The 22,659-nt window shown below is 52.2% G+C and overlaps 2 protein-coding genes across 3 annotated transcripts in view; one reads left to right on the forward strand and one right to left on the reverse strand.

Moving 5' to 3' along the window:
* The first annotated feature begins 12,338 nt into the window (after positions 1-12,338).
* Positions 12,339-17,029, forward strand: NDUFB7 (NADH:ubiquinone oxidoreductase subunit B7). Its single transcript, XM_082623030.1, has 3 exons — positions 12,339-12,520; positions 16,316-16,484; positions 16,839-17,029. The coding sequence occupies exons 1-3, from the start codon at positions 12,409-12,411 to the stop codon at positions 16,969-16,971; spliced, it is 414 nt and encodes a 137-aa protein (XP_082479156.1). The 5' UTR covers positions 12,339-12,408; the 3' UTR covers positions 16,972-17,029.
* A 79-nt stretch (positions 17,030-17,108) lies between these two features.
* The window catches only part of TECR (trans-2,3-enoyl-CoA reductase), a 28,583-nt gene continuing 23,032 nt past the window's right edge, over positions 17,109-22,659 (reverse strand). The window contains exons 2-13 of one of the 2 annotated variants that reach the window (XM_082622131.1): positions 20,165-20,215; positions 19,430-19,481; positions 19,044-19,088; positions 18,845-18,948; positions 18,652-18,767; positions 18,460-18,565; positions 18,269-18,341; positions 18,136-18,179; positions 17,996-18,053; positions 17,825-17,913; positions 17,451-17,496; positions 17,109-17,362 (exon numbers count right to left, since the gene is read on the reverse strand). In XM_082622131.1, the coding sequence (XP_082478257.1) occupies positions 17,235-17,362; positions 17,451-17,496; positions 17,825-17,913; positions 17,996-18,053; positions 18,136-18,179; positions 18,269-18,341; positions 18,460-18,565; positions 18,652-18,767; positions 18,845-18,948; positions 19,044-19,088; positions 19,430-19,481; positions 20,165-20,215 (912 nt within the window). In that variant the 3' untranslated portion in view covers positions 17,109-17,234. Of the gene's footprint in view, positions 17,363-17,450; positions 17,497-17,824; positions 17,914-17,995; positions 18,054-18,135; positions 18,180-18,268; positions 18,342-18,459; positions 18,566-18,651; positions 18,768-18,844; positions 18,949-19,043; positions 19,089-19,429; positions 19,482-20,164; positions 20,366-22,659 lie in introns of those variants that run through there. The other variant, XM_082622130.1, reaches the window with a different exon arrangement.

Below are 22,659 nucleotides of genomic sequence, written 5' to 3' on the forward strand. Positions count from 1 at the left end.
GATGAACATAGATGCAAAAATCCTCAACCAAATACTAGCAAACAGAATCCAACAGCACATTAAAAGGATCATACACCATGATCAAGTGGGGTTTATTCCAGGAATGCAAGGATTCTTCAATATACGCAAATCAATCAACGTGATACATCATATTAACAAATTGAAGGAGAAAAACCATATGATCATCTCAATAGATGCAGAGAAAGCTTTCGACAAAATTCAGCACCCATTTATGATAAAAACCCTGCAGAAAGTAGGCATACAGGGAACTTTCCTCAACATAATAAAGGCCATATATGACAAACCCACAGCCAGCATCGTCCTCAATGGTGAAAAACTGAAACCATTTCCACTAAGATCAGGAAACAAGACAAGGCTGCCCACTCTCACCACTCTTATTCAACATAGTTTTGGAAGTTTTAGCCACAGCAATCAGAGAAGAAAAGGAAATAAAAGGAATCCAAATCGGAAAAGAAGAAGTAAAGCTGTCACTGTTTGCAGATGACGATACTATACTTAGAGAATCCTAAAGATGCTACCAGAAAACTACGAGAGCTAATCAATGAATTTGGTAAAGTTGCAGGATACAAAATTAATGCACAGAAATCTCTGGCATTCCTATATACTAATGATGAAAAATCTGAAAGTGAAATCAAGGAAACACTCCCATTTACCATTGCAACAAAAAGAATAAAATATCTAGGAATAAACCTACCTAAGGAGACAAAAGACCTGTATGCAGAAAATTATAAGACACTGATGAAAGAAATTAAAGATGATACAAATAGATGGAGAGATGTACCATGTTCTTGGATTGGAAGAATCAACATTATGAAAATGACTCTACTACCCAAAGCAATCTACAGATTCAATGCAATCCCTATCAAACTACCACTGGCATTTTTCACAGAACTAGAACAAAACATTTCACAATTTGTATGGAAACACAGAAGACCCCGAATAGCCAAAGCAATCTTGAGAACGAAAAATGGAGCTGGAGGAATCAGGCTCCCTGACTTCAGACTATACTACAAAGCTACAGTAATCAAGACAGTATGGTACTGGCACAAAAACAGAAAGATAGATCAATGGAACAGGATAGAAAGCCCAGAGATAAACCCACGGACATATGGTCACCTTATCTTTGATAAAGGAGGCAGGAATGTACAGTGGAGAAAGGACAGTCTCTTCAATAAGTGGTGCTGGGAAAACTGGACAGGGACATGTAAACGTATGAGATTAGATCACTCCCTAACACCATACACAAAAATAAGCTCAAAATGGATTAAAGACCTAAATGTAAGGCCAGACACTATCAAACTCTTAGAGGAAAACATAGGCAGAACACTCTATGGCATAAATCACAGCAAGATCCTTTTTGACCCACCTCCTAGAGAAATGGAAATAAAGACAAAAATAAACAAATGGGACCTAATGAAACTTCAAGGCTTTTGCACAGCAAAGGAAACCATAAACAAGACCAAAAGACAACCCTCAGAATGGGAGAAAATATTTTCAAATGAAGCAACTGACAAAGGATTAATCTCCAAAATTTATAAGCAGCTCATGCAGCTCAATAACAAAAAAACAAACAACCCAATCCAAAAATGGGCAGAAGACCTAAACAGACATTTCTCCACAGAAGATATACAGACTGCCAACAAACACATGAAAGGATGCTCAACATCTTTACTCATTAGAGAAATGCAAATCAAAACTACAATGAGATATCATCTCACAGCAGTCAGAATGGCCATCATCAACAAATCTAGAAACAATAAATGCTGGAGAGGGTGTGGAAAAAAGGGAACACTCTTGCACTGCTGGTGGGAATGTGAATTGGTACAGCCACTATGGAGAACGGTATGGAGGTTCCTTAAAAAACTACAAATAGAACTACCATATGACCCAGCAATCCCACTACTGGGCATATACCCTGAGAGAACCATAATTCAAAAAGAGACATGTACCAAAATGTTCATAGCAGCCCTATTTACAATAGCCCAGAGATGGAAACAATCTAAGTGTCCATCATTGGATGAATGGATAAAGAAGATGTGGCACATATATACAATGGAATATTACTCAGCCATAAAAAGAAATGAAATTGAGCTATTTGTAATGAGGTGGATGGACCTAGAGTCTGTCATACAGAGTGAAGTAAGTCAGAAAGAGAAAGACAAATACTGTATGCTGACACATATATATGGAATTTAAGAAAAAAAATGTCATGAAGAACATAGGGGTAAGACAGGAATAAAGACACAGACCTACTAGAGAATGGACTTGAGGATATGGGGAGGGGGAAGGGTAAGCTGTGACAAAGTGAAAGAGCGGCATGGACATATACACACTACCAAACGTAAGGTAGATAGCTAGTGGGAAGCAGCCACATAGCACAGGGAGATCAGCTCGGTGCTTTGTGACCGCCTGGAGGGGTGGGATAGGGAGGGTGGGAGGGAGGGAGACGCAAGAGGGAGGGGATATGGGGATGTATGTATATGTATAACTGATTAAATTTGTTATAAAGCAAAAAAAAAAAAAAAGAATACCTCAGAAGGACTTCCCTGGTGGTGCAGTGGTTAAGAATCCTCCTGCCAATGCAGGGGACACAGGTTCAAGCCCTGGTCCGGGAAGATCCCACATGCCGCGGAGCAAATAAGCCCGTGTGCCACAACTACTGGGCCTGCGCTCTAGAGCCCACAAGCCACAACTACTGAGCCCGCGTGCCACAACTACTGAAGCCCACGAACCTAGAGCCCGTGATCCGCAACAAGAGAAGCCACTGCAATGAGAAGCCCACGCACCGCCGTGAAGAGTAGCCCTCCACTCGCCGCAACTAGCGAGAAAAGCCCGCGCGCAGCAACAGAGACCCAACTCAGCCAAATTAATTAATTTTGAAAAAAAGAATACCTCAGTAAAGCTGGAAGAAAAACAACCATAACTGTTTTTATTTAAACTTTTGATAATTTCTTTACCACAATTTTCTTTCACTTTTTTTTTAACATTGCATTAATATATAATTTTTCTTGGGGAAAAATAGAGTCTGAAATCAAGGTGTGGGCAGGGCCATGCTCCCTCCAAAGGCACTAGGGGAGGATCCTTTTTGCCTCTCCAGCTTCTAGGGTTTCCTGGCACTCTTTGGCTTGTGGCCACATCACTCCAATCTCCGCCTCAGTCTTCACATGGCTTTTTCTCTGTGCATCTCTGTGTCTCAACTCTAGATGCTATGCTGGTGGTTTTGAAGATGCAGGAAGGGGCCATGAGCCAAGGAAGGCAGCTCTAGAAGCTGGAAAAGGCTAGAAAACAGATTCTCCCATTCTCGAAGCCTCTGAGGGAGAGTGGTCCTGCTGACAACTTGGTTTCTGCCACCGGAAACAACTTTGAACTTCTGACCTCCAGAACTATAAAAGAATTAATTTCCGTTGTTTTAAACCACTAAATTTGTGGTAATTTGTTACAGAAAGCATAACATATTACATACCCCAAAGGGCAAGATCCCAATTCCTCTTTTGAGGGGTTTTCCATTAAAGTAAAAGGAAATGCAACTCAGATTGGCTTAAACAACAAGGAAATCCCGTCAGGCCCATCCATGTACAAGTTAGAATATTGGGCGGGGTCGCTGTAATGGAGATTCAGAACAAGAGTGGCTTAAATGAGATGGAATTTATTTCTCACCTCACAGTCTCAATATAAGCAATCCAGTCTCCGCCAGTGGAAACTCTTCCCCAGCACATGCTGAGGGGGGTGGCCCCAGCCCTACTTGAGGTGGGAGGGCAGCAGCAGACCAGCCTCCCTCTCCAGAAAAAGCTCACCCCAGGGGCTGGGCTTCCCCCCGCCCCGTTCCCATGATGTAACATGCTGAACCTCTCCCACCTGCATGAGGTGTGGGTGTGCTGTTCCCATTCTACAGATGGGGAAATGGAGACTTGTCTGAGAAGGAAGAGTCTGTCTGCCCAGCAAATACCCACTGAGCATACACAACAAGTATCAGATTCCAGATGGATATGGGGGGTCAGGGTGGAGGGATAGGGAAGGGATTGGGGGGATACACCAACCAAGAGGACTGATAGCATCTCTGGCCATCAAGGGCATCCTTTAAGGTGGGTGGGCCTGGGCAAGGTAAGTGTGGTGAATGTTGGATGGTCTCACTATGTGAGGGTGATGGCCACATGGCCAAGGCCGTGCCTCGAGACTTGGCATACAGTAGGTGTGCAGGAAGTTGTAGTGAAATCCAGTCCTGTCAACTGGGTATAATAACATAAAGCCATGGGTCCAGGCTGACCTGGCTCTGCCCCATTCTTGCTACGTGACCTCAGGGGAGTAGAACAACATCCCTGGGCAGAGGTCTCCTGATATGTCCAATGGAGATTGGGGATTCAGTTGTTCATTCATCTATTCAACAGATATGTATTGACCAGCTACTATGTGTTAGGCTCTGTTCTAGGTACTAGGGAGACATTGGTGAATAACAACAAAAATCTCTACCCTTGGGATTAGAAACAGGGAGAGATATAATGAATAAAATAAACAAATACCTTATATAGAGAACAAACTAGTGGTTACCAGTGGGGAGAGGGAAAGAGGGGAGGGGCAAAATAGGGGTAGGGGATTAAGAGTTACAAACTACTATGAATAAAATAAATAAGCAACAGGATATATTGTACAGCACAGGGAAATATAGCAATTATTTTGTAATAACTTTAAATGGAGTATAATCTATAAAAATATTGAATCACTATGTTGTAGTATGTTGTACACTTGAAACTAACATAATATTGTAAATCAACTATACTTCAATACAAAAACATATCTTAGAAATGTTGTTAGATAGGCATAAGCAGAAAAAAGAAGAAAAATAAAGCAGACAAGAGGAATCAGGTGTGCATGGGGCGGGAATGTTGCAATAGTAAGGAAGATCACAGAATGGAAATGATACAAAGCATGGTCTTGGACCAGAACCAAAGTATACTAGAAATCACAGAATGATATCTGGAAATTCCATACATATTTGGAAATTAAATCATGGGTCAGACAGGAAGTCAAAGCTAAAAATATTTTTGACTGAATGAAAGTGAAAACGTACCATATCAAAATATGTGGAGTGCAGCTAAAGCAGTGCTAAGAGGGAATTGTAGGGCATTAAACACTTATGTTTAAGAAGGTGATGGGGGGAGTTCCCTGGCGGTCCAGTGGTTAGGACTCGGCACTTTCACTGCCGTGGCTCTGGTGGGGGAACTAAGATCCCACAAGCCACAAAGCACTAGGTGTGGCCAAAACTAAATAAATAAATAAGAAGGTGATTGGGTATATTTGAAAGTTGCAAATAGAGTTTTTTTCTTTCTTTCTTTCTCTTTCAAGTAACAGTTTTAGGAACATCTTTCTTATCTGTGTTTCTAGACACTTCTCTACATGCATTACAGAACTGTCTGCACATCCATTCACTAAAGTAATACTGTTTACAACTGGATGATCAAGGAACACTCAAAAAACACGTTTTTAATGTCATGAAGAACCTAGGAGTAAGACAGGAATAAAGACACAGACCTACTAGAGAATGGACTTGAGGATATGGGGAGGGGGAAGGGTAAGCTGTGACAAAGCGAGAGAGAGGCATGGACATATCTACACTACCAAACGGAAGGTAGATAACTAGTGGGAAGCAGCTGCATAGCACAGGGAGATCAGCTCGTTGCTCTGTGACCACCTAGAGGGGTGGGATAGGGAGGGTGGGAGGGAAATGCAAGAGGGACGAGATATGGGGATATATGTATATGTATACCTGATTCACCTTGTTATAAAGCAGGAACTAACACACCATTGTAATTATAAAAAAAATAAAAAATAAAAGCATTAAAAAAAACCACGTTTTTATACATGAGCTGTTAAATACACCTCTACATGCAATAAAAAAACGGTCAGCACGTTATTTACTGATGTAAGACTCATCTAATCTTGCTGAGCAATTAGCACTCTTAGAACAACCTTGTGTGTCTATAAACACTTCCTTATATGCATTACAGAACATATACCTGATCCATGCCCTGAAATAACACTGCTTTCACAGAGTAAGTAGCTCTTGAACGTTCTCATTATAAGAAAAAAAAGAAAAAGGGTAACTGTGCTGTAATGGATGGATGTTAATAAGACTTAATGTGGTGACAATTTCACAATGTATACAAATATTCCATCATTATGTTGTACACCTGAAACTAGTATAATGTTATATGTGAATTATATATCAATTTTAAAAGAAGGAGCAGGGAGGAAGGTGGGGAGGAGAAGGAGGTGATCAGGAAAGACCTGACAGTTGAAATCAACTGAAGAAGGTGGGGGGAAGGCCCTGTATATATCTGGAAGAAAAGCATTCTAGTCTGTGCAAAGGCCCTGAGGACAGCAAGCTCCTGGTGTCTTCGAGAAACAGGGAGTCTGAGATCCAAAGTCCCCTTCTCAGTGAAACTTTCTAAAACTGAAGTTCCAAGCCCACCCTTCTCCATACACTCCATTCATTGCGTTTGTTCTTAACAGTTATCACCATCTTGTCACACACATTGTGTCCAATAGGATGCTTGTTGAATGAATGAGTGACGGTCCTGCCCACCAAGCCCTGACTAAGGCCAGGCCACTCCAGGCTCACTGGTCCTCCACCACCAGCCAGCAGCCCGACACGAAGGCAGCAGAATCCCGGGGCAGCTCCTGGATTACAGGCGTGCCTCTGGTCACTATCACAGACCGAGGCCAGGTCTTCCCCAGGGACTGTCTAGGCCAAGCTAATTTATTTTTCCTCCTCTCCGGAACTGAATTACCCAGAGCTTCCGATCTCCCATGCAGCGGACCGAGGCGAGGCGCAAACTCCGCCCAGAATGTTCTTCTCCATCCGCGGCCCCACCTGGGGCCTCCGAGGCTGTTCCGCCCACAAAATGCTAATGCAGCCCCTGCCCGGGGCAGAGCAGAAGCCGCGGCGCGGACGGCAGTGGCAAGGGAAAGAGGAAGGAGGGGCGGGGAAGCTGTGGGCAGCGATGCAGGGCACCTGGGGACGCGGGCGGGGAACACAGTGAGGTCTCCTCGTCAGATGGCTGGTAGAGAACAAAAAACAGGAAGACTGTGGGGCACGGGTGACTGAGACCCGGCCCCTCCCTCACCCCTTAATACCACCCTCACTCTAATATTATCCCCCCCAGATCTCCAATTCTGAGTATGGACAGACCAAGCTGAAGCCTCTGAGTCCAGGGACCTCAGGACAGATGTGGGTCCACATCCCCACCCACCCAGAGTCATCCCTGGCTTGGACCTCTTCATCCTCTAGTGAAACGACTGGTCGTAGGAGTCCCCTCTGGTGGGCCTTCTAGTTAGAGAGTGCCTACCAGACGAAAGTGATAACAGCGCGTACTGGATACCTCCTAGGTGCCAGGCAGGAAGCGCTTTTCAGGCAGCCATCAACTGGTTGATCAACTGATTCTTCCAAACCACCCTGTTCATTTATTCATTTGTTGATTTTTTTTTTTTTTCGCGGTACGCGGGCCTCACTGTTGTAGCCTCTTACGTTGCGGAGCACAGGATCCGGACGCGCAGGCTCAGCGGCCATGGGTCACGGGCCCAGCCGCTCCGCGGCATGTGGGATCTTCCCGGACTGGGGCACGAACCCATGTCCCCTGCATCGGCAGGCGGACTCTCAACCACTGCGCCACCAGGGAAGCCCTCATTTGTTGATTTTTGACAAGTATTTACTAAACCCCTGCTGTGTGCCAGTACCCTTCTAGGTGCAGAAACACAGCAGTGAACAAGACAGGTAAAATTCCCTGCTCTGCAGAGCTGACATTCAAGAGGAGAGACCAACAGTAAACAAGTTAAATATTAAGTCAAATATATAGATCTCAGGTTAGAGGGTGGTAAGTGCTAATAAGGAAAATAAAACCATGAAGGGGGTGGGGGCTGTTTAGTAGGGACCCATTTTACAGGTGAGTAAACTGCATCTCTGAAAGGGAAGTCACTTCCCAAGGTCACACAGGGAGAGTGAGTTGGCACCGTGATTTGCCACTCTGGGTCTCCTCCCAGCTCTGGCCTCTAGGTGAGCAGCTGACACACAGAAAAAGAGAGGCAGAGGGGAGACACACAGAACAGAGTAGGGCTGCCTGGCATAGCTGTGCAGGTTGGGCACTGCACAACTCCAGGAGTGCCATTCACAAAGACAAGAATGTGAATGTTGTCCCCTGGAGTCAGGAAGTGCACAAGAATCTCAAATCTATGCCATGTTCTGGGGCAGAACTTCCTGGAAAGGAAGTCTCAATCACCATCGGTCTATCCTCTGTGGCTTGCGTTACTGAACCGGGTTTGTTTGCCTGATGCCCAGCAAGCCAAACCTGAGACACCAATTTTGCAGCAGAGAAAGGGTTTACTCACAAGTCAGCCAAGCAAGATGGGAGAACATATCTCAAATCCACCTCCCTGAAGGTGAGGGGCTTGGGATATTTATGGAATAAAGCTGAGGCTTGGGGAGCATGGGGAAAGGTGATTAGAGATCTTTTCTTTTAAGTGAGGTAATCATCATTCTACTCAGGCCAATCTAAGCTACATGCTTCTCCACGGGATGCAAGTCCAGAAAATGGCAGGGTTAGCATGCTCTGAGGGTGGAGTTTTGAGTCCTCTGACGTCAAAAGGACACTGATTGGGCACCTGTGCAGACCCACTTGGAGGGTGGGTGGTGCCAACCAGTCTTAACTGGCTTGAGCTCAGACTGGACACAGCTGACTCCAAGTTCCTGAAAAACAGCTCTGGTAAACATCTTATTGTTTAGGCTACGTGACACTTGGAGGACATGCAAGTTCTTATAAAAACAATTAAAGCAAGCTTGAACCATGAAGGCACGTTACAGTTCACTACTTATTAAGCAAGTTACAGTTTAATGGATCTAACTGATGACGTTCCGTTTCACTTGCCTTTTTGAGTTACCAATATATCACGGCCACTTCCCTGTGTCAGCACATGAAAATCTAGCTCAGTAGATCTCCCAAGGTTGGTCCCCAGACCAGCAATATCTCTGTCACCTGGGAACTTGTTAGAAATGCAGATTCTGGGGCTCCAGACCTCCTGAGTCAAATGCTTTCAGGCTGGGTGTGGCTTTTGCTCCACATAAATGGGGAGCCCCGGGAGGGTTTCAGCAGAGGAAGGACATGATCCAATTTCTGTTTTGACAGGTGCAACACGAGGGTGAGAGATTAAGGAAGGTGGGGACCAGGAGAAGCCTACTGCAGTTGTACTGGAGATATGGCCATGACTTGGATGGGACTGGTGGCCATGGAGGGGGTAGGAATGGGTTGTGTTCTTTATCGGTTTCTACAGTGCAACCAAAGAAATATGCCACTGATTTGGATGCCTGGAGTGAGAGGACTAGAGTTGAGTATGACCAAAAGGTTTGGGGCCTGACACCTGGAAAAAATGGAGCAGACATTGCCCAAGACAGGAAGACAGAGGGAGGAACAGATTTAGGAGAGAGCAGAGAGAAATCAGGAGTGTCATTTGAAGGTGTGTTATAGACTGTTTGTGTCTCCCCACCACCACCAAAAAAAAAAAAAAAAATTCATATGTTGAAATCTAATCCCCAATGTGATAGTATTAGGAGGTGAGGCCTTTGGGAAGTGATTAAGTCATGGGGGTGGAGCCTCACAAATGGGATTAGTGCCCTTAGAAGAAGAGACATGGGAGCAAGCTCACCCCCTTTCCACCATGTGAGGACACAATGAGAAGCTGGCCGTCTGCAACCCAGAAGAGGGCCCTTGCTGGAACCCAACCATGCTGGCACCCTGATCTTGGATTTCCCACCTCCAGAACTGTGAAAAATAAATTTCTATTGTTTATAAGCCTTTATTATAGCAGCTCAAACGGACTAAGCATGTGAAGGTGCCCAGTCGGTGGCTGGATATATTCATGTGTCTGCATTTCAGGGGAGAAGACATATCTAGAGACAAATTTGGGGGTTATCCACCTATAAGGTGGTGTATTCGTTTCCTAAGGCTGCTCAACAAATGACCGCAAACTGGGTGGCTTAACACAAGAGAAATTTATTCTCTCACAGTTCTGGAGGCCAGAAGTCTGAAATCATGTTGTCAGCAGAGCTGTGCTCCCTCCAAAGGCTCTAGGGGAGATTCTGCTCCTTGCCTCCTTCAGCCTCTGGTGGCTCCAGGTGTTCCTTGGCTTGTGGCCACATCACTCCAATTTCTGCCTCTGTCTTCACAGGACCTTCTCTCTTTCTCTGTCTCCTCTTCTGTTGATGTCAAACCTCCCTCCATCTTTCTTATAAGAACACTTGTCATTGCATTGGGGGCCTACTTGGCCTACGATCTCATCTCAATACCCTTCATTACATTTGCAAAGGCACGTTTTCCAAAGAAGGTCACGTTCACAGGTTCCCAGGATTAGGGTATGGACATACCTTTTTAAGGGGGCGGCACTATTTAACCCGCTACAGATTGTATTTAAAGCCCTTCGTAGGACGATTGTGAGTGGAGAGAGATACCCTCCACCCCCACTCTTTTCTTCTTGTTCACCTCTGTGTCCTCAAGGTCTGACACAGCCATTCATAATAGAGGGATGTAGTAGTAACAATAAGTAACACTTAACTAATGCTCTGTGCTAAGCACTGCTATAAGCACTTCATATAATTAACACACTTAATGCTTAAAACATTAAAATTGAGATCTCGATTTTACAAAGAGCTAAACGCACTCACCCAGGCCACACAAATAGGGTTCTAATCCAGGACATCTGTTCTCTCAAATAGCAGGAAACCCCCTTGGCCCAAGTAGAGGAAGCTGGCTTGCTTTAGAGAATCTCACATATTACAAACACAAAATAAATTTACTGAAGAACACCGGATGCTGCTGTCAGCTGAGATCCTGTGACTGGAGCTGGCATAAAACAACCGTAACTCTAAACATGACATCTCTTGGTATCAGTGCCACTCAGGCCTCCGGGGAGCACTTTCCCGCCTCTCTGGCTGATGCCCTCCTGTGTCTGAGTGTGATTCTGGTTGTGCCACTGCCAGTGCTGGAAACAGATGCTGCTTTGGGGTGTGTAGAGGATTTGAGCACCAGACAAGTTTACGTAGGAGAAAAGACAAATTATCTTGTGTATTCGTTTCCTAGGGCTGCCATAACAAGGTACCACAAACTAGGTGGCTTAAAACAAGAAAATTTTATAGTCTCACGGTTCTGGAGGCTGCAAGTCCAAAATAAGGTGTGAGCAGGGCCATGCTTACTCCCAAGGATCTGGGGGAGGATCCTTCCTGGCCTGGGATCCTTGGTGTTCATATGCTTGTAGATGCGTCACTCCAGTCTCTGCCTCCAGCATCATGTGATGTTCTGTGTGCACGTCTGTGTCCAAATTTCCCTCTTATAAGGACATCAGTCATTGGATTAGGACCCACCCGAGTCCATCATGACCTCATCTTAACTTGATTACATCTGCAAAGACCCTACTTTCAAATAAGATCACATTCACAGGTTCCCAGGGGTTAGGATTTCAACTTATTTGGGGGAGGGGGGGTGGACACAATTCAACCCACAACACCTTGTCAAATGAAATTTAATCATGCAGCATCCAAGTATCATTTCCCAGCACTGCCAAGCACCCAGTGAAAGGCTTCTCTTTTGTGTTCCAATGTGCAGGATTCCAGAGAGAGTAACAAATTAACACAGCATTTGTTACAGCTGCACATTGGGCCAAGAAGTATTTGGCAGTATTAAACAATGTATTATACTTTTAAATATACATGTGTAGAAGCTCTAATGTAACAGGTGTGAAACGTAAACCCATTCTTTACAGGGGCAACTACAGGGATACTAGAATCGCAACTCGTTTTATTTTTACAAAGTATTAAATTGGATTTATTTTAAAATCTCAGTTTATAAATAGTTTATAAATAACTTTTATTTGCTTATTTAAATTAAACTTAATTAAAATACTTAGTTTAAATAATTTTATTTAAACTTTTGATATTTGCTAATTATATCAGCTCTGTGCAGGGTTTTTTATGACAAATTCGAAAGTTTTAGAATAAAGACTTTTTTGAAACACGACAGAAGAATAATTTTCATTTGTGCTCTAGCTTCGGGAGATCAGAAGCGCCCAGGGAGAGAGGGAGGAAGACCCATGCTCGCATCGTCCACCCTCTCCTGCCCAGATGGATTTCCAGAAGCAGGGAGGTCCCCTCTGGCGATCACCGGAGTAGGAGCCGCGCACCTTACTATCTCAGCCCAACCGCCAGGTGGCGCCAGAGGTACCTGAAGTCCTCCGGAGTCGTTCATCTCTATGATCACCGCTGCGGCCTGAGCAACTCGGAAGCCGTCGCTGGGCAAGGAGTGCTTCCGGGTAGGAGCTGGGTGACCCCGGCTGCCTGCGGCGACAGCAACCATGGGGGCGCACCTGGCCCGGCGCTACCTGGGCGATGCATCGGTGGAGCCCGACCCCCTGCAGATGCCCACCTTCCCGCCAGACTACGGCTTCCCCGGGCGCAAAGAACGCGGTGAGGCCCAGTGCGCAGGCGCGGCCGGCGGGAGTTTGGGGTGGGCGCCGGAACCCCTGAACCCCGGGGTCGGCTGGGCTCGAGCGTCATGCACTGTGTCTGGGTTCAGCCCTGACCTCGGCCCAGAGGAGTCCAGAGGGCGCGCGTGACCCTGCCTGAGTGTGGAGGCATTCCAGGCAGAGGACACTGTTTGATCAAAAAGCCCGGGGGCAAAAGAGAGTGGCGATACAGGACCTAATGAGGCGGTAGAAGTTGGACTTAGTCCTGGAGTGAGTGGGGAACTATGGGAGGGTTTATCGCGGAAGGGATGTGGTTATTGTACCTCTGTCCAGATGTCACTATTTTTAGGTATGCTAGAGAAAACACAAGGGGGGCTCACGCCGCACATACTGTCCTGCACGTTGCTTTTTTTATTCGTTAATATCACAAGCATATCGAGCGCCAGTCCTGGACCAAGTCCCAAGTTGAGCACCGAGGATGCAGCAGGCACTGACTAAAGGGGAACTCACAGCCCTGTAGGGAAGACAAAGGAACCTGGCGGATCTTGATGATGGCCCCTGGGAGTATCAAGGCGGGCTTTCAGGAGACTATGACTGGAAGCGAGGCCTGCGGGAGATGCGGAGGAGTTGGCCACACTGGGACCAAGGACAGGGGAGAGCTAGTGCTTCAAAGCAGAGGAGGGACACGATCAGATTTGCTTTATCAAAAGGTCACGCTGACTGCCAGGTGGGCGACGACTTGGAGACAGGGAGACCCCTAAGGGAATGGGGTGGTGCAGAGAGGTGTGGATTTAGGAGAATGTTGGGAGGTACAGTCCTATGGTGTCTCTGATGTCCTTGTAGTTCCTTCAGCCCCACTGGAACCTGCAGTCCATCAGCACCCCCACCTCCTTATCATGTCAGTCCTTCCCACTTCACACCCTGCTTTCCCATTCATGTTTTGCAAATACCCAGAGCCGCCCACCCCATCCCCTCCTCTGTCTTGCTTAACCAGAACCCTGGTTAAAGCCAGCTCTCCTCCGTGGCTCCTGTCCCTGTGCAGCTGAACATCGGAGAAAAATACCCATCCTCCCTGACTGGTCTCCCAATTGCTCCCCCAGTTGACTCTTCATGCTGCTCTTTTCCTATCACATTCCCTGGCCCTTTGCTCTCTCCTGCTCCTTCCTAGACCATGGTTTCACGCCTTCTGTCTCAGACTCCAGCACCTCCTTTCAGCTAGTCACTTTGTATCCTCTTAAGAAAACAGAAGCAGCCAAAAGAGCTCTCGTGGGCTCCCTTCATCCCTGCTTCCTACACACCCTGGACTCCACCTTCTCTCCTGTTAGCCCAGATGATCTGCCCCGGCTTTAACTAAGCCTCTGCTCCAGGTGAGCCCTCTGATGCCCTCCATCCCATCCTCTCACCTACCCAAGGACCGCGCCCAACCACTCTCCCTCTCTTGCAAGGTTGATTTTCCCATCAACATGCAAATACACTTATTTCTGCTGTTGTAAAATCCTCTCCTGGGGCTTCCCTGGTGGCGCAGTGGTTAAGAATCCGCCTGCCAATGCAGGGGACATGGGTTCGAGCCCTGGTTCGGGAAGATCGCACATGCCGCAGAGCAGCTAAGCCCATGCGCCACAGCTACTGAGCCTGTGCTCTAGAGCTCGCGAGCCACAACTACTGAAGCCCATGCGCCTAAAGCCCGTGTTCCGCAACGAGAAGCCCCCACAATCAGAAGCCCGCACACAGCAACGAAGACCTGACACAGCCAATAAATAAATTAATTAAATAAATTTTTAAAAAAAAATTTTTTTAGGAAGTTTTACTCTTTTGTGTGTGTGTGTGTTGGGTCTTCGTTTCTGTGCGAGGGCTTTCTCTAGTTGTGCCAAGCGGGGTCCACTCTTCATCACGAGCCTCTCACCATCGCGGCCTCTCTTGTTGCGGAGCACAGGCTCCAGACGTGCAGGCTCAGTAGTTGTGGCTCACGGGCCTAGTTGCTCCGCGGCATGTGGGATCTTCCCAGACCAGGGCTCGAACCCTTGTCCCCTGCATTAGCAGGCAGATGCAACCACTGCGCCACCAGGGAAGCCCTAAAAAAACTTTTTTTTAAATAAAAATAAAAAAATCCTCTCCTGGCCCCACCTCCCCCTCCAGCTACCTCCCCACCACTTCACCGACAGGGCTGTGGTCAAGCTTCCTCCCCACCCTCACTACGTCTGTATTGCAAAGCCCCGTTGTCAGATTCTCAGGTCTAATTGCACTACGGCAGCAGCAGGCACGGCAGCAGCAGGCACGGCCGGTCGCTGCCACTTCCTGGGAGCCCCTCTTCACGTGGTCCCAAGACCCCACAGCTCCCGCCCACCTCCCTGCCTTGTAAATGCCAAGGCGCTCCACTGTGTGGGTCTCTCCTGTCTCCACCCACTCCCACCACTCCCTGGGGGTCTCTGCTAGTCCTCTGGTTTCAAATGGCTGCTGTGCACCAGTGCTGGAGTTTTTATCTCCAGCTGGGCCTTGACCCTGAACCCCAGACTCATGGACCTCACTGCCTGCTTGGCATCTCCGCTCCACATTTAACGGGCATCTTGCACTCAGCAGGCCTGAAACAGAGCTCCTGACCTCCCCTACCAACCCTGTGCCTCCCCCTCCAGCGCTGACCACCACATGCTCAGGCCGAAACCCCTGGGGCATCCCGCCTGTCCTCCCACTTCAAGGCCTTTGCACCTGCTGTTCCACTCTTGGGGATGCCTTACCCGGGTGTCTATGTGACCCACTCCCTCACCTTCATATGCCACCTTTTGAGGGAATCCTCCATCTAAAGTTCTGACCCACCTCCCCACACTGCCTCTCTCTCTCCCTCGTTTTATTTTCCTCCCTAATATTTAGCATTGTCAGGCATCCTACAACATCTAGCTCTACCTGTTTGTTCTGTGTCTCCCTCCAAGAGCAGGGATGGATCCTTGCCTGGCATGTTCCCTTGTATATCCCCAGCACCTAGCACACAGTAGGTGCTCCATAAATCCTGGCTGCTGACTCATCATGCTGGAGCATCACGTGTGAAGCACCACCTTGACATGGAAACCATCAGGGGCTGCAGGTGGACACAAGGCCTGGGGCTCAACGATCTACGGGGTGGAGACCGAAGCCATGAATTAGAATGAGCGGAGGGCTCTTAGCAAGAACCACCAGAAGCCAAGGCTTAATGTTTGGGCAGCTTCATATTTGGACAGCCATAGAGATGGGAGGAAACCTGGGGAGGGTGTGGCAGAGAGGGGGGCCACGGGAAGAGAATGTTCGAGAAAGGAGGAGCATCTAGGACCAGGAAAGATGGGGTAAGTTAGAGAGGGGGCGGGGGTTCCCTTGAGGATGCAGGAAGGCTAGGTCCTGTGTGCCCCATGCTGGGTGGGGACAGAGCTCAGGACCACCAGCACAGCGGGCGCGCGCTGGGGTGTGTGCCCACGATTTCTGACGGCCCCCAAATGGGCCCCAGTTGAAGTGAAGGTTGATTTCATCCCCCTGGGGTTTACCAGGTGGGTGGGGCAGCAGGATGAGGATTATTAGTTCAGCTATGAGGTGGGCAGATGCTACGCCTCCACCAAGAGGACAGAGCTGGGATCCAGGTCCCCCAGGCAGACACACGGACACACACACCTCTGCAGGGTGGGGCTGTCTGGGGAGTGACCCCAGGGGGACGGGAGGCAAGAATCTAGTGTGGATTTTGAGGTGCTCGGTGATGGCGGGAGAGGGACCCTGCCCATCTGGGCCTCAGTGCTGGGGGTTGCTTGGCCCTGGCTGAGCCCCACCCGTCCCCCGGCAGAGACGGTGGCCACTCAGCAGGAGATGAACGACGCACAGCTGGTGCTCCAGCAGCGGGACTACTGCGCCCACTACCTCATCCGGCTCCTCAAGTGCAAGCGTGACAGCTTCCCCAACTTCCTGGCCTGCAAGCACGAGCAGCACGACTGGGACTACTGCGAGCACCTCGAGTGAGCCCCACGCCCGCCCCGAACCCGCACCTGGCCCGGCCCTGGGCGCGCGGCTCCAGAGGCAAAGGACAGCAAACTAGCACTGAGCTTCTAGCCAGGCCCCGCCTCAGTAGAAAGAGGAATCCCAAAGGGGCTGTGGGGTGGGGCGGGCTGCTTTGAGGTGCCTACAGGAGCGGCCACGCCCAGTTCAGGTGGGAGACCCAGCTCCTGCTCTGGGCCCACGGGTGTCCACCCCAGGGGAGGGGGCAGACCCCAGAGTTACATCGCAGGCACGCAGGTCTTCCCTACTTGCGACCCCTTCCCAGTCCCATCAGCTCCCCAGGCTACCCCTCCCTCCTTGTACTCTGCCTGCAGCTACGTGAGGCGCATGAAGGAGTTTGAGCGGGAGCGGCGGCTGCTCCAGCGGAAGAAGAGGCGGGAGCAGAGGGAGGCGGACATGGCCAGAGGCCAGGGGTCCGGCGACGTGGGCCCCGGGGTGGCCCTGTAGTGGCCCCGCCTACCACCCTGTGGACCAGTCAAAAAAATAAAAGCCTCCAGGGCCCTCATCCCTGGCTCCGCCTCTTTCTTTGGTGTGCTGATCCCCGAACCGACCCGACCCCCAAAAGAAACACCGCGGAGTCTGAGTCCAGCTGGGCAGGCAGGTTTTATTCCAGACGCTGGAGAGCAGTGGTTCCCAGTCCTCGCCCAGAATGGCACTGGGGCGGGGGGCCACGAGCCTGGCGTGGCTGAGCCTGGGTGAGGGGGTGCCACTCAGAGCAGGAAGGGGATGATGGGCATGCGCAGGGGCGGGTAGTCTCGAAACTCCTTCAGGTAGCTGCGGTGCTTGCCCTTGGCCCAGATGGTCATCTGGGTGAAGCCCACCAGGGAGAAGAGGGCCACTGTGGGGTGGAGCAGGGGAGTCAGGGAGGGAGGGCTGCACACAGCAGGGACGGGCAGGGCCCCCTGGGGAAGGGGCAGCGGGCTCACCTGGGAGACACTGTGTCATGATGGCAAAGCCAATCCAGGACCCCACCTGTGGGCAGAGCAGGCAGGGTGAGGGCGGGCAGGGCTGGCCAGCCCCAGCTGTTCTAGTAAGGGGATGGGGACCACACGCCAGTGCCAGAGGAGCCTGGAGTAAGGGGGGGACTACACGATGAAGCTGCCCCTCAGTCCCCAATAGCCACAAGCCCAGCTGGACACCTCCCAGGCCCCATAGAGGCCACAGTCTCTCCGTTTCCAAATGTTCCAAGTTCAAACTGCAGGAGCAGCCACGGAGCCAGGCAGCGCCCCCTCCTAGAAGCTAGCCCTCCACATGGGACCCCAAGCCCCAGGAGGGAGAGGAGAGGAGGGCAGACCCTCACCTCGTAGGTGTAATTGGGGCAGGACACCAGCAGGAAGAGCCATGTGAAGGGATTCTTGGTGGGGTATGGGATCTTCCTGGTCTTAGACCCTGGGAGGACAGGACAGGAGTGAGACCTGCTGGCTCAGCCTGCCCAGGTGGCCATCCCCCCTGCCCGGAGCAGGCCACTCACCAGCTGGCCGCAGGTCCCGCAGGGCCATGTGGATGGAGAAGTTGCCGAGCTGGCAGATCTGTTAGAGAAGCAGGGTCAGCTCGGAGCCCCCACCCCACCACCCAAACTCCTCGCACCGTCATCCGTCCCAGCCCGCTTACCACAAAGATGGCGAGCGCCAATTTAACCTGCTGAGCTCCGTAGGCTGAAGAGGAAGCAGAGAGGGGAAGCCCGTGAGGGGAGAGCCTGGGTGAAGGGGTGTTCACGGGGGGAGCAGGGTCCGAGGCCACTTACTGGGCGGTGTGTAGAGAGGGTGGTTGATGTAATAGGCCATCCACGCGGCAAAGCCCCAGTAGTAGGTGCAGTTCTGAAAGGGAGCAGGGCCGGGATGGAGCCTGGCCCAGTGGAGGGCAGGACCCAGGTGAGGGGGACCAGGGAGTGTAGGGCCGGGGGTGAAGGGCCTGGACAGGCAGCTGGGGGCTCACCTTGAAGATGTTGCGCAACGGCATGGTGCCGTGGGAGAAGCGGTGCACGAAGAGCGTCTCCAGCAGGCGCTTGATGTAATGGAATGAGTGGCAGATGCAGGCAAGGCTGGGGGCGGGGAAGCCAGTTCAGCAGGGGCAGGTCCAGCAGGCCTTCCCCTCCCCCGCCACCGCCTCCCACCCAGCCCCACTCACTGTACCACCGTGTGCCGACTGGACGTGAAGTCATATTTGTGGCCGTAGATGAAGGGCACCCGAAAGTAGAAGAGCAGATAGATGAAAAGGGGCCCCGCGTACTCCGTCAGGAAGACCTGGGGAGGGGAGAGGGGAGTCACCCCAACGCGGCAGACGGGAGGCGAGGCCGCTGGGAGAGGGGGTCTGCACGCACCGTTACCCAGCTGATCTGGGCCCCCAGGTCCCGGAAGTAGAGTGTGGCCGTGGTGCCCACGGGCAGCTTCTGCAGAACATCCTCATCCTTCAGGGACTTGCCCTCTGCGGAGAGTTGGGCCAGGGCTCAGGGCCTGCCTGGGCCTTTGCCCAGGGCCACCCAGGAGCCCAGGGGCAGCCAAGCAGACAGCTGTACTCACTGGGGTCCAGGCGGAGGGACTGGCGGGCGGGGTACCACTGTGGATCTGTAGGGAGAGTAGGGTGTCACAGCGCACAGCCTGGTGGGGCCCGGTGTCCCTACAGCTCCTCTGGCCCCCGGGCAAGATCTCTGAAGTTTGTGTGGCTCCAGGACACAGACCGGAAGAGCAGGCAAAGCGGGATGCTGTCCTTCCCCAAAGCCCAGCAAGGGCGTTCCTGTTGATGGCCACACGGGGGCGGGTGCCCCAGGCAAGCCCAGAGAAGCCTGGGCCACACTGGGGGCGCATCTCTGCAGGCCCTTGAGGGAGAGGCATGTAGGACAGGGTCCTACCTAGAGGCCCCTGCCCAGAGGGGTCGCGGGGGCAGTGTGGCTGGGCCCTGGACTTACGGCTCTTGGTGAAAAGGTTCTTGATCTCGGCAATGGTGGCTTGGGGCTCCACCTGAGGGAAACACAGGCCAGGGACCAGTAAGCCGTGGGTGGGGAGCCCGGGACCCAGAATCCCTCTTGGTGAGGTGGGATGGACTGGGGTCCTAGGCAACTGCCATGGGAGGCGGGAGGGTTGGGGACCAGGCCCCCCAACCCACGTAGCCGACAAGGTAGCCATGGGCCTGAGGGCCATTTTAACCAGGCAGCCAGGTCACCCCTGGACTGGCTAGGAGATGGTTTGAGCATGGGAAGCCAGGCCCACTTCGCCTCTCCTCTCCACCCCCAGCCACAACTCCCCCCAGAGTAACGGCCCTCAACCTGTTCCAGACCTCCCTGGGATGGGACAAACCCCTTCCCCTGGCCTGGCCTCGGAGTGGGGCCGGTCTCAGGACTCCACCTCCTCCCCAGGCCCCAGAGCCGTGCAGGGTCCACAGAGGCTGCTTCACCTCCTTCTCACACTGGGAGGCCAGCTCCCGACCACACCCAAGGGCCAGGGTGCTCTATCTACCCTGAGGAGCAAGCTGGCTGGGGCAGGCCCAGGGACAGTACCCCTCCTGCACACCCTGAAAGGCAGGGGCTGGGTGTCAGGACCCAGGTGGAGGGGCACTCCCATCTCCCTGGGGGCCAGGAGCCCAGGAAGGGGTAGGTTGCAGGCCCAGCACCCTCGGGCCAACACAGTCTGCACCACGGTCCTACCTTGTCCAGGAAGCACAGCTTCTCCCGGGTCTTTGCGTCCAGAATCTCCACCTCGAAGAAGAGAACGGCCTTTTTAGGTTTCTTGATCGTCTTGTGGGGCATGGGCCGGGGGAGGCCATTGAGGCCAAAGACGGGGCCAAGGCCCTGGCTGGTCTCCCGGGCCACCACGCTCACGCTCAGGTCCATGCCTGCCCCGCTCTGCCCGCTGCAGCCAGAGGCCCCAGCTGCCGGCCGTCAGCCCCCACCACAGACCTCCCCACGCGAAGTGCTCTGGGCCGGGCCGGCGAGATCATATTCTGCCGCGGTGCTGGAAGGGAGCCCGTGCCTGCCTTGGCTCCGCCGGCTTCTGTGCAGATGTAACCCGAGTGGCCCAACAGCCACGGCCCAACTAAATATAAAACTGCCCCACACTGAGCCCCCCAGGAGCCACGCCACAGACCTCCTGGGAGGGGGGACCTGGGGGCAGCCCTCCAAAGGCTGAGTTGCCCTGACTGTAAGGCTTTCGAGTGGACATGGACCCCCAACAGCACGGGGGGAAGGGAGATCCCCAGAACAGGAATGGAGGCGCCCCCTGGCCTCCCTGCCCAGTGCAGAGCAAGGGCCAGTCACCAGGAGCAGGGTGAGAGGCCAACGGGCCACCCAGGCCCCAGCTCAGGCCCGCAGAGTTCACTGGGCTTGGAGAAATCCCAGCTATTTTGAGAATCTGCGAGATAGATCATCCATTTCCCCTTCTGAGCTGTAAGAGACACTCTGGATTATTCTCCTTGTGCATTTGTGTTCCCAGGGAGGTGACAGATTCCGGCGTTATTGGTGCAGAGAGCCTCTCGCTAAGTGTGGAAAGGGTCAGGAAACCAGGAAGTTTCCAGCAAGCGCCCCCAGCCTAGGCCAAGACCTTGGCTCACACCTCCCCCGCCTCCCTCTCCACCCATTTCTCACTAGGTCCACCCAGGCCTTGTTCAAGGCCACCTCCAGGGCAGTCTTCCCACCATGTCAGCCCAACATAGCACCCTCGTCCAGGCCCTGAGCCCCCCAAAGCCCAGGGCAGACCGCCTGAGCACCCCCCCCCCAACTCCACTCTCCCTGAGCCCCAGGCAGTGGTGGGACCGGTGGTGCAAAGGGGCAGTGCTGGGAGTGAGGGAGCCCCCAGGGGGATGTGACCCACCCATTCTAAGCGGGTCTGAGAAGGCACCCGGGCCAGCTGTGAATGGTGTGAACTGCTGGTGGAGCTGGAGTGAGGCCCAGTAGGGCCCGGGCCCACCACGTAGGCCTGAGGGCCCTAGTGTAGGGCTTGATGCAGATCTTATTAGACATGGGGACGTGGCAGGCAGGGCTGGGTCTGACCCCAAGTCGGCCACTGGGTAGCAGGTGCTGAGGACCCTTCCCGCCTGGCAGGCCCTCAGTCAGAGGCAGCATGGAGAAAGGGGGCAGATCTTAGAACCCCAGGGCAGGGCCCCAGACAGGGCTCTCTGAGGGCATGCCCACCCACCTAGGGCCACGCCCCCCAGGAGGAAAGGGTTCCCCTCACCCACACTCCACCACCAGTGGGAGAGGCAGGGGGCGTGGTGGGCAGCACACAGGACTGAATCCGGCCCTGCCATGCTGTCACTGGCTGACTCTGGGGCTGTCACTTCTCTCTGAGCCTCAGGCCGGAGGCAGGTAGGAAAGTGTGTACCTCGAGGGGCTGGCGTGGTACCTGACAGATGGGAAGTGCCCCCAAACCTCAGGCTGTGAGGACAGACTTGAGGAGACCCTGAGGGCCTGCGATGAAGGGAAGGGGATGGGCCTGGGTTCAGATCCCGGCTCCCCTACTGGCCAGGGGGTCGCTGCAGCACACTGGCCTGTTTGCCCACCTATGCTCTACCCACCCCACGTCATGGACGGAGGGCAGGACAGAGCCCAGAGACCAAGAATTCCTGTCTGATGCTACTGTTACCACGCTAGAGAGTGCGCCTGCTGTCAACTGGGGGCTCTGCACGGCCACGTGGCCTTGGGGGGCAGGTTACTGAACCCCTCTGAGTCATGGGGATAACAAGGCCAGACAGAAGGGCCAGAAAGAGGGCACTGCTCACACTGCCCCGAGTGTCTGGCCCCACCAAGGGGCCTCTTGGAAGACGGAAGGGGTACAGGCAGAATGTGCCCGAAAGGGCGAGGATAGCACGGCCCCGAGCAGGCAGAGGGCCTGCTGCCCTGTGGCTGCAGGTATATTAATAGTTCCTGGGTCCCAGGCGGGCAGTGCCCACATGCCTTCGGAGCTCGTGTGGTCCGCAGGAAGGCTGCACCATGTCTACTGGGAGAGCAGGCCTCCGAGTTCCTGCTGAACCACTCAACAGCTTAAAATACAACCAGCCCCTCTCCCTGCCGGCCAGCTGCTGGGGGAGGGCTGAAACCCTACCGTCTCCCCACAACCTGGGCACCAGACCAGGACCCAGGAGGAGAGTATGGGACGTCGGGGCCCCGACTGGCTGCTGGGAAAGGAAGCTGGGCAGCGGGAGAGG

The sequence above is a fragment of the Mesoplodon mirus genome (assembly GCF_964341445.2).
Source record: "Mesoplodon mirus genome assembly, chromosome: 5".
Classification (NCBI taxonomy): Eukaryota; Metazoa; Chordata; class Mammalia; order Artiodactyla; family Ziphiidae; genus Mesoplodon; species Mesoplodon mirus.